The sequence below is a fragment of the Camponotus vicinus genome, unplaced genomic scaffold (genome assembly GCF_025532165.1).
Source record: "Camponotus vicinus isolate PSW18456_S1 unplaced genomic scaffold, iyCamVici1.0 SCAF_4, whole genome shotgun sequence".
Classification (NCBI taxonomy): domain Eukaryota; kingdom Metazoa; phylum Arthropoda; class Insecta; order Hymenoptera; family Formicidae; genus Camponotus; species Camponotus vicinus.
The window spans coordinates 14,735,675-14,751,585 of NW_028141976.1; the positions used below are offsets into that span (position 1 = coordinate 14,735,675).

The window sequence follows — 15,911 nt, forward strand, 5'->3', positions numbered from 1 at the left end:
CAAAACCACGCAATTCAAACAAACCAATCGCCTTGTGCGACGTCACACTAAGTAGTGCACTAGCGCCGTCACATCCGTACGCCAGCGCCATCACATGGCTACTACGCCGTACAATAATTAAAATTAAAAAAAAGTAATTGAAAATAAGTGAAAAACAATATACATGTTCTCTCTTAAGTCGTAATCACACTATATGTTGCATGCTTGGTTCCAGTTGGAACTGACCAATTAGAGTGGCCGGCCGATAAATTGCTTTGTTTTGATTGGTCAATTCCAACCGCAACCAAGCCCGCTATAGGGAGTCAGGTTATTAAAGACCTCCTATTAACTGTCGTTCGATGCCGGGTGGATTGATACATTCAGTTTGTCTTTATAAAAATATATTTTACAACAAAGGAATTTACAACTATGGTTTCAGTCTTTGGTAACTTACGTCCGCTTCGGACGACGAGACACACTAGAGTGAGTGCCTCTATGTCTTTGGTGGATCGGGGCGAGGTATGTGATGGCGCTAGTGCGTTCGTAAACCCATTCATCTGTATTTTGTCCAGATGGTGGGACGCCACAATCACACCCCCCTTAGTGACTCCGTTCATGGAGTCGCGAATCTAATTTTTCGTGCAAGATGTCCTTTCTCTGTCTCAGCTGGCGAAGGTTTTGGAAGGGAATTATCCTCAGATAGTTGTTGGTTCTCCCTAGCCCTTTCAATGAACGTCGGCTTCAATCTGTCAATATTGATTTCAGTTGGTCGGTCCTTGTAGTTGATCCTGTACAAAAAATCAGTCAGTCTTTTGATTATGGGAAAAGGTCCTTCATATGGTTGTTCTAGGGATCTGGTCGCTCGATCGACCCTGACGAAGACATGTGTACAGTCTTCCAACTCCTTGTGAACAAAGGCCTTTTGTTTGATGTGATGCGCTGTGGGCTTCGGTCCTACTGGCCGCATTCGCTCGCGTAGTTTCTGCAGGAACATGTCCGGGCATCCAGTGGGCTCCTCGGCTGCGAAATATTCGCCGGGTACCTGTAGTGTTTTTCCGTAGACCATCTCTGCTGCGGATGTCTTAATGTCGTCCTTGTAACTGTTTCGCAATCCTAAAAGTACCATAGGAAGTACATTAGTCCAATCCGTGGTGCCGTGACACATGATTGCTGCCTTGAGCGATCGGTGCCATCGCTCGATCATCCCATTTGCCTGCGGGTGATACGCTGTCGTTCGGATTCTCCGACTTCCTATTAACTTGACCATCGCTTCAAATATTGCTGACTCGAACTGCGCTCCTCTGTCGGTTGTAATCATGTATGGTGCTCCGAATCGTGCGATCCATGAAAATGCGTCTGTTACAGTGTCCGCTGATGTGTCCGCTATTGGTGTAGCTTCCGGCCATCTTGTTGTCCTGTCAATCATGGTTAAACAGTAACCTCATTCCTTTAAAGTTGGGTAGCGGTCCTACGATGTCTAGGTATACGTGTTGGAACCTATCGTCCGGGACTGGAATTCGCTATGGAATTCTGTGATTGTGTCTGTGGATTTTCGCTCTCTGACACGGTAAGCATGTCTTGGCCCAGTTAGCAATATCTTTCTGCATACCTGGCCAAACGAATCTTTGTGCGATTGTTTTCTTTGTTGTCCTTCCACTTGGGTGTGACAGATTATGTATGTTGTCGAAAATTTGCTTTCGTAATACTCTCGGTACGTATATTCGAATTTCCTTGTCGACACTGCAGTATATGGTTTTGTCTCCTCCGTCTAACCGTAGTGGCCTTAGTGAGAGTGATGTCTCAGTCTCCAGTAGAGCTCTGAGTTCCTCGTCTTTCTGCTGTTCCTCGTAAAGTTTGTCTGTTGTGACGATAACTGGTAGGTTGACTGCTTCTACTCGTGACAGTGCATCCGCTACCTGGTTTTCATGCCCTGCAATATGGACAATATTAGTAGTAATCTGACTTATAAAGTCTAATTGTCTCCTTTGCCGTTCAGAGGCTTTATTAGAAGCTTGTGAGAACGCGTATTGTAGTGGTTTGTGATCCGTTAACACAACTACGTTTCGTCCTTCTGCCATGTGTTGAAAGAATTTTAATGCAGAATAAATTGCTAGGAGTTCTCTGTCGTATGTGCTATAGTTTTGTTGTGTCTCAGATAACTTCTTAGAGAAGAATCCTAATGGCTTGTATTCTCCCTCTTGATACTGCTCCAATACCGCTCCCATGGCTACGTTGGAAGTGTCTGTTCTGAAGAGTAGTTTGGCGTTTCCTCGTGGATGAACCAGTAGGGTAGTCTCTGCTAAAAGTCTTTTACTTTCATGAAAGGCTTCCTCTGCTTGTGTAGTCCACTCTATTGGCCGCTTGTCGCGTTTCTTCGCTCCTGTCAGGTATCGGTTTAATGGAGCTAGAATGGCTGCTGCATTTTTGATGAATCTGTGATAGAAGTTGATGATCCCAAGATATCTCCTAAGCTCTTTTATATTGTTCGGCTTCTTGAAGTCAACGATGGATTTACTCTATCGTTCGTCGGACGTATTCCTTCTTTGTTGACTGTGTATCCGAGATATTCGACCTCTTTTTCCGCAAATTCGCTTTTTGTCACGTTGATAGATAGTCCGTGCTCCTTTAAACGTTGAAATATTTGCTCGAGATGTCTTCGGTGTTCCTCTTCGTCTCTTGATGCTACCAACAGATCGTCGATATAGCCGTGACAAAAGTCGAGTCCTCTTAGAACTGCGTCAATAAATCTCTGGAAAGTTTGCGTTGCGTTTCGCAAACCAAATGGCATTCTGTAAAATTCATACAATCCGAATGGTGTAGTTATTGCAGTTTTATGGCAATCTTCTTCCGCTACTGGAATCTGAAAGTATGCTTTCACAAGATCTATTTTGGAGAAAACGGTGCATCCAGCTAAGTGGTATGTAAAGTCCTGTATGTGAGGTAGAGGATACTTATCCATGATCGTCACACTGTTCAATTTACGAAAATCTCCGCTTGGTCTCCATTCTCCGTTGCTTTTACGTACTAGGTGTAACGGACTTGCCCATTGTGATGAAGAGGGGCGACATATTCCTTGTGCCAACATCATCTCGAACTCTCGTTTCGCGGCTGCGTACTTTTCTGGGGGCAGTCTGCGTGGTCTTTCTGCCAATGGTGGTCCCTTGATCACAATGTGATGTCTCACATCGTGTACGGTCTTCTTGAGCGCTGTAGGACGTGTGATTTCGATGTACCTGCGTAAGAGTTCCTTGACTTTGCATCCTTTGTCTATTGTGGCAACGGTGGGCTGTTTCCCTGTGGTTATCCTTGCCTTGGTACTCAGTAAAGTCTGTTCGTCGACCAGTCTTCTGTTCTTTAGATCCGGTAGAATCCCGTGGTGCGCCAGGAAGTCTGCGCCTATGATCGGCTGTCGGACATCAGCTATGATGAACTGCCATCTAAATGAGCGTCGTAGTCCTAAATCCACTCCTCGTGAGCTGCTGCCGTAAGTATTTATGATTGTGTTGTTTGCTGCGAACAGTTGAAAATCTACGGGTGTGAGCTTTCCTCTCATCATCCTCTTCGGGATTACTGAGATGTCTGCTCCCGTATCTATAAGGTACGTAATGCCATTCTTCTTGTCGGTTATTGCCAGGCGTTTATTATCGCGATGGCGGGTTTAGTTTTCCACCGCCTTCGGCTTATTAAATGTGCAAGGTTGTGCGCATCTAAACGCTTTGTCGCCGAATCTGTTGTGATAATAGCAGTACTCGGCGTTACCTTCGCGGTCTTGACGGTGATGTGAACGTTCGCGGTTGTCTGCTCGTTCTCGGCCGCTGGAATGTCCTTGCGATTTACTGCGTCGCCTATATTTATCTCTTACGGAGAGTTTCTTGACTTGTTTCCTCAGTTCCGCAATCTCCTGCAGGATCTGGTTGTCTGCGTCTGTCTGTTTTTCGGTGATAGTCTGAATTGCTGTCGCTGCTGGTCTGGCCATTTCTACCAGTGTTCCGATTAGGGATTCCCTCTACGCGCATGTGCGGCAATACGCTGTTAGTGAAGTACGTTATACTAATAAAAAAGGGCACCGTTACCCAGCTATATAAAAACGTATGAAAAAATTATAGATAAAAATATGTATGTGTGTATAAAGATACGTTATATATATATATATATATATATATAATTTAATTATTTTATACATATTAATTATTATAAAGGATAAAAGAAAAGAGGAAAAGCATAAATAGGACATCACATATGCGTATATTGCTTATTACGTTACTGTAGTCAACTTTGACGTCACGATTGCTCATGCGCAGAACCGCACATGCGCGCGCATGGAATCCCTAATCGGAACACTGATTTCTACCACCTTATCTGCCTGGGCCGCTAGCTTTGCTAAATCTTGAACTTCGCTAATTGCCAGGATGGTACGCACACTTTCTGGGAGTTGTTCCATAAATATAGATTTTAGAATTTCATCCGTTATCTGACCTGCTGCCAAATTCCGTAGACGTTGTAGGAAGATGGAGGGTTTCTCGTCTCCTAGTTCATGTGAGCCTAAAAGTCTTCTGATCTTCGTTGCACTTGTCTCTACCTGAATCGAGCATATGCGATCTTTCAAGGTTTGATATTTGTCTTGCTCAGGTGGGTTAGTTATCAAATCCGCCACGAAGGGAAGAACGGGTTGATCAGCATTGAGTACTATGTAGCGAAATTTTGATTCGTCACTTGTTATTCGGTGTATTGCAAAAGCTGCTTCAGCTTGTGCGAACCATAATGCCGGATTGTCTTTCCAAAATGGTGGTAAGCGCACTGCCTGGACTGCGTCGATGTTTGCGCTTTTTGATCCCTCTCCGTCGTTATTCATAGCTTTCGGATAAGGGTTGTCGAATGATTTTTCCTCGACGGACGTCGTGTGCTCGGTGTTGCTTCCTTTGACTAGTCTTGTTGGCGAATGTTCAATCGGCATACCTCTTGCCTAAATATCGCCACGTGTCTTCGTTCGCCACGTGGTGCGAGGCGGGAAAAAAAAATATATCTCACGTCGGTGGTTACCACTATAGGGAGTCAGGTTATTAAAGACCTCCTATTAACTGTCGTTCGATGCCGGGTGGATTGATACATTCAGTTTGTCTTTATAAAAATATATTTTACAACAAAGGAATTTACAACTATGGTTTCAGTCTTTGGTAACTTAGGGCCTGAGCAGAATGGCTGCCTTATAATTTTAAGACTATGTTTTATGCCTTAAGTCTTTGTCTTAGGTAACGCACAATACTGTGTGTTATGTCTCGAGTCTTATGTATACGCGAACGTTTATTTCTTACAAACGTTAAGAACGTTAAGAAAAAATATGGAATTGTTAATTGCAAATTACATATTTTTTCTTCAAAACAACTATGTGTTTTTTTTTACACCAGTTGATTCCTCTCATTATTTTGTACGTAAAAGTATTAAGGTAAGATAATCGAAAAATGAATATTTTACAAGATATTTTACGGTTTATGTAAAATTAAGAAATTATTTCAAGCCTCATAACTCGAAAAGTACTCAATGAAGAAATACGTTATTATAGTGTTTTGGAAAGCTCTCGAGATAAGCTACAAGAATATGCAATGACAAATAGTAGGTTCCATTTAAGAAATTGAAGGTGACCTTCATGTGACCTTCAAATAACTCTTCAAGGTCAAACCAATGATACCATCTTATGGCCCCCTCGAAACCAAACAACTTTTGTCTGAAACATTTTTCTCTAAAATGCTTTGTTTCCGAAATAATTGCGTGCGTTAATTAAAATGGCTCACCTTGTATATATGTATATACAGGGCGATCCTGAAAAACGTTATGTCTTTAAAATGACGTATTCCTGACACCATTCTAAGACAATTTTTCCTTTACCAAAATTTGATTTGAAGCGTAGTTTTTGAATTATGAGCAAAAATAGTTAGTAAATCACGCGTCGGGTACAGAAGGCAGGCAGGAGCGGCGCGGTGTGCCGCGAGCGCGGGCGCAGCTGACCGCCCGACGGGTGATTATCACCGCATGAGTCGCTAACTATTTTATCTTATAACATAAAATTATGCTTTAAATAAAATTTTGGTAAAGAAGAAAATGTCTTAGAATTACGTCAGAAATACGTGTTCCTTAAAATAACGTTATTTTAATAATGAAAAGTTGTTCCGGATCGCCGGCCGTCCGACGTTGCAATCAGCTGATTGCTACACGCGATGTGTGTATGGCGGAGTGTGTGCGTAAGAGAGAGAGAGAGAGAGAAAGAGAGAGAGAGGGAGGATAGGAGGGACAGACATTCATACACACGCATGCACTTTTTTTCTCGCTCTCTTTCTCTCTTTTACGCAACACTCATACACTCTCTCATTCAGTCTCTCACTCACACTCTCTCGGTCACTCACTTACTCACTCACCTGCTTACTCACTTGCTCACTCACCTTGTAGCAGCGTAGCGAATCTTCATGCTATGTATTGTTGTTATCTGCTGCACGGTTATGATTGCTAGAGATGCGCGATCGCGACACATCGAAATTTTTTTGATTATTAGTCTCACACTCGATTGACACAATATAGATTACACGATAACGAGTTTACTGTTTATTCACTCACTATTGATTTATCGATACCAAAAATTACTTTCAAAGAAACGCGAATGCAAACAGCACATGACTCGACGCGAAGCGACGGACCGCGGAGACTGCGCGACCACAAGAGTTATGTTGCCAGAAACGCGACACGCGACATCTAACAAACGACTTGCGCGTGGCGCGTGATTGACGCGAGATAAGACTAACGATCGGCTAAAACCTTCGCATTGTGAATGAGGTAGAAAACATGAAACGTATAATGACATAATTAAAAAATTAATTATTTGTTATAAATAATAACTATTTCTAATTATAATAAATAATTATTATTTTAAAAAGCATGTGTTGTACGTTATTACGTTTTCGAAATTATTGCATTCACGATGCGAAGATTTAAGTCAATCGCAAGAATAATGTAATTAAAATTACATTTGGAAAAATTTATTTTTATTCTGCTCACAATGAAATATTCCAACGTGAAAATGTATTGGTCGCTCTAAAAAGAGCGGATTGACTAAAAAAAATTTTAAAGTAGATGCTCAAAATGCCCGCCATCCATCCTAATGCAAGCTCTCATGCGTTTTAATAAGTTTCTTTCGACGTTTTCCATTATTTCTTCGTCAATATTCCAAATAGCGAATCGTAATCTTGTCTCCAGATCTTCAATATCTTCGGGAAGCGTTCTATAAATTACTTCCTTGCAGTATCCCCATAAGAAAAAATCTAGAGGATTGAGATCCGGAGATCTTGCGGGCCAACGTATCGGGCCGTACCGACCCATCCAGCGTCCGGGAAAATTCTCGTTTAAGTAATTCGTAACGATCTTGGCGTTGTGTGGCCCAGCACCGTCTTGTTGGAAGATAATATCGTTTCTTTCAAATAATGGCACATCTTCTAAGAAATGTGGTAGATTTTCTGTTAATAAATCGACGTAGGTTCTTCCAGTTAAAATATCTGGAAGAATAACTGGACCAAGTATTTCAGTGCCCATTATTCCAGCCCATACATTAATCTTCCAACGAGTTTGAAAATTTCGAAATCGCGTGACTCTGGGATTTTCTTCGCTCCAAAAGTGCATATTATGCACATTAAAAATTCCTTCTTGTGTGAATAGCGATTCATCGCTGAATATCACACGAGAGGAATATCTGGGATCTCGATCGACGTTTCGCAGAAAATTTTCGCAAAACGTTCGTCTTGATAATCGCAGGCTTATTGATTGCATCATCGATCGTGCGTCTAATTTATACGATCTTCGCTGGGGGTCTATGCTCCTCCTCGCCTCCCGCGACCAATCACTAATTAGCGTCCGCGACATTCACGATTGGTCGCGGGAGGCGAGGAGGGCATAGACCCCCAGCGAAGATCGTATAAATTAGACGCACGATCGATGATGCAATCAATAAGCCTGCGATTATCAGCGATTATCAATAAGCGCGAAGAAGATATGGCAGCGTACACAAGTCAAGAATATTATGACATGCTGATGGCACTTGGCGAGTGTCACGGGCAGCAAAACCCTGCTGTAAGAAGATACGCCGAATTATATCCAAACCGAAGACATCCATCGGGTTACGTCATACTTAGAGCAGCTCAAAGACTGTATGATACTGGCAGTGTCCTGCCGAACAAACACGACGCTGGGAGAAATCGCGATGTTAGAAATGTACGGAACACGGAGAGAGTCATACGTACTTTCGAGGATAATCCCGAAACAAGTATTCGGGTAGTTGCTCGAGAACATGATTTATCCTATACAACCGTACAAAGAATATTAAAAGAAGAAAAGTTGCACGCGTTTCATTATACACGCGTGCAGCATTTACGACCAGCAGATTACCCTGCAAGACGAACGTTTTGCGAAAATTTTCTGCGAAACGTCGATCGAGATCCCAGATATTCCTCTCGTGTGATATTCAGCGATGAATCGCTATTCACACAAGAAGGAATTTTTAATGTGCATAATATGCACTTTTGGAGCGAAGAAAATCCCAGAGTCACGCGATTTCGAAATTTTCAAACTCGTTGGAAGATTAATGTATGGGCTGGAATAATGGGCACTGAAATACTTGGTCCAGTTATTCTTCCAGATATTTTAACTGGAAGAACCTACGTCGATTTATTAACAGAAAATCTACCACATTTCTTAGAAGATGTGCCATTATTTGAAAGAAACGATATTATCTTCCAACAAGACGGTGCTGGGCCACACAACGCCAAGATCGTTACGAATTACTTAAACGAGAATTTTCCCGGACGCTGGATGGGTCGGTACGGCCCGATACGTTGGCCCGCAAGATCTCCGGATCTCAATCCTCTAGATTTTTTCTTATGGGGATACTGCAAGGAAGTAATTTATAGAACGCTTCCCGAAGATATTGAAGATCTGGAGACAAGATTACGATTCGCTATTTGGAATATTGACGAAGAAATAATGGAAAACGTCGAAAGAAACTTATTAAAACGCATGAGAGCTTGCATTAGGATGGATGGCGGGCATTTTGAGCATCTGCTTTAAAATTTTTTTTAGTCAATCCGCTCTTTTCAGAGCGACCAATACATTTTCACGTTGGAATATTTCATTGTGAGCAGAATAAAAATAAATTTTTCCAAATGTAATTTTAATTACATTATTCTTGCGATTGACTTAAATCTTCGCATCGTGAATGCAATAATTTCGAAAACGTAATAACGTACAACACATGCTTTTTAAAATAATAATTATTTATTATAATTAGAAATAGTTATTATTTATAACAAATAATTAATTTTTTAATTATGTTATTATACGTTTCATGTTTTCTACCTCATTCACAATGCGAAGGTTTTAGCCGATCGTTAGTCTTATCTCGCGTCAATCACGCGCCACGCGCAAGTCGTTTGTTAGATGTCGCGTGTCGCGTTTCTGGCAACATAACTCTTGTGGTCGCGCAGTCTCCGCGGTCCGTCGCTTCGCGTCGAGTCATGTGTTGTTTGCATTCGCGTTTCTTTGAAAGTAATTTTTGGTATCGATAAATCAATAGTGAGTGAATAAACAGTAAACTCGTTATCGTGTAATCTGTATTGTGTCAATCGAGTGTGAGATTAATAATCGAAAAAAATTCGATGTGTCGCGCATCTCTAGCAATCATAACCGTGCAGCAGATAACAACAATACATAGCATGAAGATTCGCTACGCTGCTACAAGGTGAGTGAGCAAGTGAGTAAGCAGGTGAGTGAGTGAGTGAGTGACCGAGAGAGTGTGAGTGAGAGACTGAATGAGAGAGTGTATGAGTGTTGCGTAAAAGAGAGAAAGAAAGCGAGAAAAAAAGTGCGTGCGTGTGTATGAATGTCTGTCCCTCCTACCCTCCCTCTTTCTCTCTTTCTCTCTCTTTCTCTCTCTCTCTTACGCACACACTCCGCCATACACACATCGCGTGTAGCAATCAGCTGATTGCAACGTCGGACGGCCGGCGATCCGGAACAACTTTTCATTATTAAAATAACGTTATTTTAAGGAACACATATTTCTGACGTAATTCTAAGACATTTTCTTCTTTACCAAAATTTTATTTAAAGCATAATTTTATGTTATAAGATAAAATAGTTAGCGACTCATGCGGTGATAATCACCCGTCGGGCGGTCAGCTGCGCCCGCGCTCGCGGCACGCCGCGCCGCTCCTGCCTGCCTTCTGTACCCGACGCGTGGTTTACTAACTATTTTTGCTCATAATTCAAAAACTACGCTTCAAATCAAATTTTGGTAAAGGAAAAATTGTCTTAGAATGGTGTCAGGAATACGTCATTTTAAAGACATAACGTTTTTCAGGATCGCCCTGTATATACATACACACACACACACACACACACACACACACACACACACACACACACATATATAATAAATATATTATACTAATATATACACAAATATAAATATATACTAATTATATGACAAAAATATATTATAAAACTATTTAATAGAATAATTGAACTTGTTTTCTCCATACATATACATTTAAAATAATAAAATAAAAAAATTTAAGGAGTGTGGCGATTTTCCACACCACCCACGGGGTATCAACAATGGCGCGTTAGGTTTTTTTATATGGACCTTCGCCTAGAGCCCTATTATACCACATTGCATTATTTTGTCATTTACAAGTATGATGTCTGTTATACAGACAAGATAATTTTTATACTCTTGCTTTCCACAAATATGATGTCTGTTACACAGACAAGATGTTTTTAATACTTTTGCTTTCCACAAATATGATGTCTGTTACACAGACAAGATGTTTTTCACGTACTTACTTTTACAAGCGTAATGTTTTTAATAAATTTATTATTTATGAGATGAGGGGCCAGCTATGTCAATAGTATCTGCAGCATGTAACCTTAAAATACTTTTATTTTTTTTAGCAACGGTAACATATAATTTATCCGCTGACATAAGAGGCAAATGCTTTTCATCAATTTTCATTTTCATAGCTGTCTCGCCTCTTGTTTTTAATGCAGATTTAAATACACAAATAGCATTAACAGTAGCTGACGAAAAACTGTTACGTTTTTTTGTTTTTAAATTATTTAAAAGAGAAAACATTCTTTCCGGATCGGCATTTGAATTTGGAAGAGATCTAATAGTACTTATAACATTTGTTAAATTGGGATATTTAGCAAGATTATTGTGTCGATTTTGTAAAATTTTTTTCCACATGCTGTCGAAATTTAATTTAGAAAAGTTTTGTTTTTCTTCCATTGTAAAATCTGATGGTAAGGCCATCCATTCCTTCTTTAAATCATCTTCATCAAAACCGCCGATAGTTTTAGCTATAAAAGAAACATCATTGAATGATGTTTCTCTATTGTTATCAAATAAACTTATATATGGTCTAAAAACTTGTAACTTTGATAAAAATATATTATTTAGAGGTAATCTTTTACGAATTTCTTCTGCAGCAGTCACATAAAATATTAAACAATTCTCTCGAACAATTGTAACTATGTTTATGTGACCTTTCAGAGTTAATTCGTTCAGATATTCCTCACATTCTGATCCCAAAATAATTTCATTAGTAGGTTTTTGATTTTCTTTTAAGGAGAATATAATATTTGGAGAAAGTGGTTTTAAATATTCTTCTTTTATAAAATTTCGACAGATTTGGAAAAGAAAGTTTAAAGATTTTGGATGCAATAAATGAATCCTTGTTTCTAATGCTTGAAAAAATGCATTAAATGCATTAAAGAAATTCAAAACGTATTTTAAAAATAGAAAATAAGCTTTTATCTCTACGTTGTTCATCATAGACAATAGATATTCTCCAGAATTTGTTTTTTCGCTCACAATCATTTCAGTAAGAAAGTATTTAATTGTATCCCAAGATTCAAGAAGTCTTTCGATACATAAATAATGCGAAAGCCAGCGCGTATCACATAATTTCAATATTTTGCGATTTGTTTCTTGGAAACATTCACAAAATTCACGAAAAATAGCCGTACGTTTTGGACTGCTATTGAGATAAGTTGCAATTTTTTTTAGAAATTCCTCGCAATATGCAGGCATTTTAGAACATGCAGCATGCGCTGCTAATGCGGAGGAATGACATGGGCATGAAAATGTTAATAAATGTGGACATATTTCTTCTAATTTTTTTTAAACGATAAATGTTTTCCTGTCATAACAGATGCATTGTCACATGATAAAGCTACGATATTTAAAAATGGTATCTGTAATTTCCACATTTCACATTTAAATGCCTGAAACAACTTTTCTGCGCTTGAATCTTTGGCATCAATATCAATTAATTTAACTAATTGTGAGCGAATATCTAATGTCTCTGGATCAACGTATCGAACAAGAAAAGTCATCCATTTATCATTAGTTATATCAGATGTTTCGTCAATAAAAATTGAAAATTTTGTATTCTGAATTTTATTGACGACACGATCTGTTTCAACTGGGCACAAAACATTTGTAATAATGTTTTTACATTTTGTTCGGCCCATGCTCATGCTTTTTAACACATTAGGATCTTTTCCAATATGTTGAAAAAAGTTGAGGATTTCTTTTGCAGTTTGATGCGAAATATTTTTATCAGCAATTAATGCAGCATATCGAATTTCTGCTATTTTTTTTCGCTCTTCAAACGACAAAAGTGAATCATCTGTTATGTTTATATTTTCGTTTGTATTCTTTGTTTCTGTTTTAATTTTACATATTTCTATATGTGCTTTGGATTCTGCGTGACGATAAATTTTCGATAAATCACCTTTCATGGATTTATCGCAAAATGAACAAAAAAAATGAATTTATATCATGTGATACTTTGCGTAACCATGGCTTAAATAATTCAATCTCTAGCCATTGGTCTTGAAATTTATATTTTTCGGATATTTTTTTATCTGAATTTTTATTATTATTTTTATTATCAGTACTTAAAGATGAATTATTTTCTTTAATATTATTTTTATGACACGCAGAATCCGCATGTTTTAAAACATGTGTGTTGTACGAAATATTTTTATTGCATATAATACAATGATACAAGCTCTCATCAAAAGCTACTTTGCATATCCAACATTTAATTCGATCATCATTGAGCCAAGCATCTGAAAAGCTTCGCTTAGATTTTTTTCTCAATTCATCACACATTTTTGTGAAAAAGAAAATAGGCAGAAACAAAGAATTAAAGAAGAGTGAATAAAATAAGCTAAAGATGAAAAATGATAGATATTTAGAATATCTAGAATAGATAGAAATATAGAAATTTGAAATAATCAGAACTCACACACAAATCGGGATTGTGATAGTTTTTTGAACACCAAGATTTCAGAGCACGTATAAAAAAATACGTTTACTTGACAGTACAAGGCGACAAGATTATCTGATGAAAAAAAATGCCGCGAAACAAATGAACGGTATAAAACAAATGAAACGGCAGGAAACAAATGCCGAGTGTGCCTCAGTGTCTGTTCACCACGGCTCAGCACGGCGACAGATTGAACATAATGTCTCGTAAGTAAATCATATGCGCTGGTGCTGCAGGATGCACCTAATATGCAGCAGCTGCTGCAACAATTGTTGCAGCAGCAACAATTATTTCAGCAGCAGCTGCAAATATTTATGCAGCATCAGCAGCATCAGCCGCAGCAGCCGCAGCCGCCGCCGCCGCCGCAGGAACAGCAGGAAGAGCAACAGCAGGAGCAAAATGGTACATTATTTTCTATATTAAATTATATTTTATAAAATTATATATACATATATACAGGGTGACCCATTTTAACTTAGGCAGCCAAATAACTCGAAAAATAAGCAAGATAGAGAAAAATGTTTTAGACAAAAGTTGTATGGTTTCGAGGGGGCCATAAGATGGTATCATTGGTTTGACCTTGAAGAGTCATTTGAAGGTCACGTGAAGGTCACTTCAATTTTTTTAAATGGAATACCCTATATATTTTTGTACATTCTTGTAGCTTATTTCGAGAGCTTTCCAAAACACTATAATTAAGTACCTTTCCGTTAAGTACTTTTTGAGTTATGATGCTTGAAATAATTTCTTAATTTTACATAAACCGTAAAATATCTAGCAAGATATTCATTTTTCGATTATCTTACCTTAATTCTTTTATGTACAAAATAATGAGAGGAATCGAATGGTGTAAGGAAAACACATAGTTGTTTTTGAGAAAAAATATGTAATTTGCAATTAACAATTACATATTTTTTCTCAAAAACAACTATGTGTTTTCTTTGCACCAATCGATTCCTCTCATTATTTTGTACATAAAAGTATTAAGGTAAGATAATCGAAAAATGAATATCTTACTAGATATTTTATGGTTTATGCAAAATTAAGAAATGATTTCAAGCCTCATAACTCGGAAAGTACTTAATGAAAATTAACTTAATTATACTGTTTTGGAAAGCTCTCGAGATAAGCTACAAGAATATGTAATGAGATAATGTAGGTTCCATTTAAGAAATTGAAGGTGACCTTCACGTGACCTTCAAATGACTCTTCAAGGTCAAACCAATGGTGCCATCTTTTGGCCCCCAAAGAAACAAACAACTTTTGTGGGAAAATTTTTTCTCTGTCATGCTTTGCCAACGAGATAATTGGGATTATAGATTAAAATGACTCACCGTGTATATATAATAATTTATTTGTTTTATTTTTCAGAAAATAAGCAAAAAAAAAGAGGAGGTGGGCGGGCCCGTGCCCGCTGGTACGCGCAGCACAGCAGGGGCAGCAGGGGCGGCTGGGGCGTCGCGGGCGGTCGAGGAGGCGACCAAGGCCGAGGAGGCGGCCGGGGCCGAAAAGGCGGCCGGGCCCGAGGAGGCGACCGAGGCCGAGGAGGCAGCTGGGGCCGAGGAGGCGCAAATATAATAAAAAATTATTATTATTATTATTAATATTATATATATATATACAGATAATAAAAAAATAATAAATAATTCATAGAATATATTTATTTATCCAATATTTTCTTCCTTTTATCCTTTATTCCTAGATATTTTTTCCTCTTATACATATCAATACAATGTGGTATAATAGGGCTCTAGGCGAAGGTCCACATAAAAAAACCTAACGCGCCATTGGTGATACCCCGTGGGTGGTGTGGAAAATCGCCACACTTCTTAAATTTTTTTATTTTATTATTTTAAATGTATATGTATGGAGAAAACAAGTTCAATTATTATATTAAATAGTTTTATAATATATTTTTGTCATATAATTAGTATATATTTATATTTGTATATATATTTGTATAATATATTTATTATATATATATATATATATATATATATATATATATATATATATATATAATAGACACATACATATTATAAACATATTATACGATAAAAAAGCTGTAAGAGAAACATTGAGCGCATATCGAGATATCGAGGAGCGAGCAGCGTGTAGCGTCGCGCGTCGGCCGTCGCTTTCGTTGGTAGGAAGAAGACAGAAGACTGTATTCTGTCCTCTTCTACTATCCGAAGCTAGCCGAAGCGCCGAGCTCACACGTACGCTTACGCTCACATCCTCATTACCCCCTCCACGCCGTGTTGCATGTTGCTTGCGGCGGAGATCTGGCAGCTTTGGTTCCAGGAACGCTGCGGGGTCGCGCCCATCAAAATGATATCCACTCTTCCGGATTTGATTGATTGCGCGATGGTCGGGAACCGCGGGGGTAGCGAAGTCTATGGGCGCATCGCGGCCCATGGGCGAAACCCCCATGATGACCACGTGTGGTAACGTGCCGGAAGGCCCTGCTTGTTCGCGTGGATCGGTCGCGAATTCGTCCGCATGGATATCTGCTGTGACGTGACACTTGGCGGTCCGTCACAAGGATCGCGAGATCCG

General features: G+C 38.9%; 1 protein-coding gene across 1 annotated transcript; it reads right to left on the reverse strand.

Moving 5' to 3' along the window:
* Positions 1-592: 592 nt before the first annotated feature.
* LOC145970638 (uncharacterized) lies at positions 593-1,246 on the reverse strand. The gene has a single exon (XM_083097510.1). The coding sequence runs from the start codon at positions 1,244-1,246 to the stop codon at positions 593-595; it is 654 nt and encodes a 217-aa protein (XP_082953636.1).
* Positions 1,247-15,911: the final 14,665 nt, after the last annotated feature.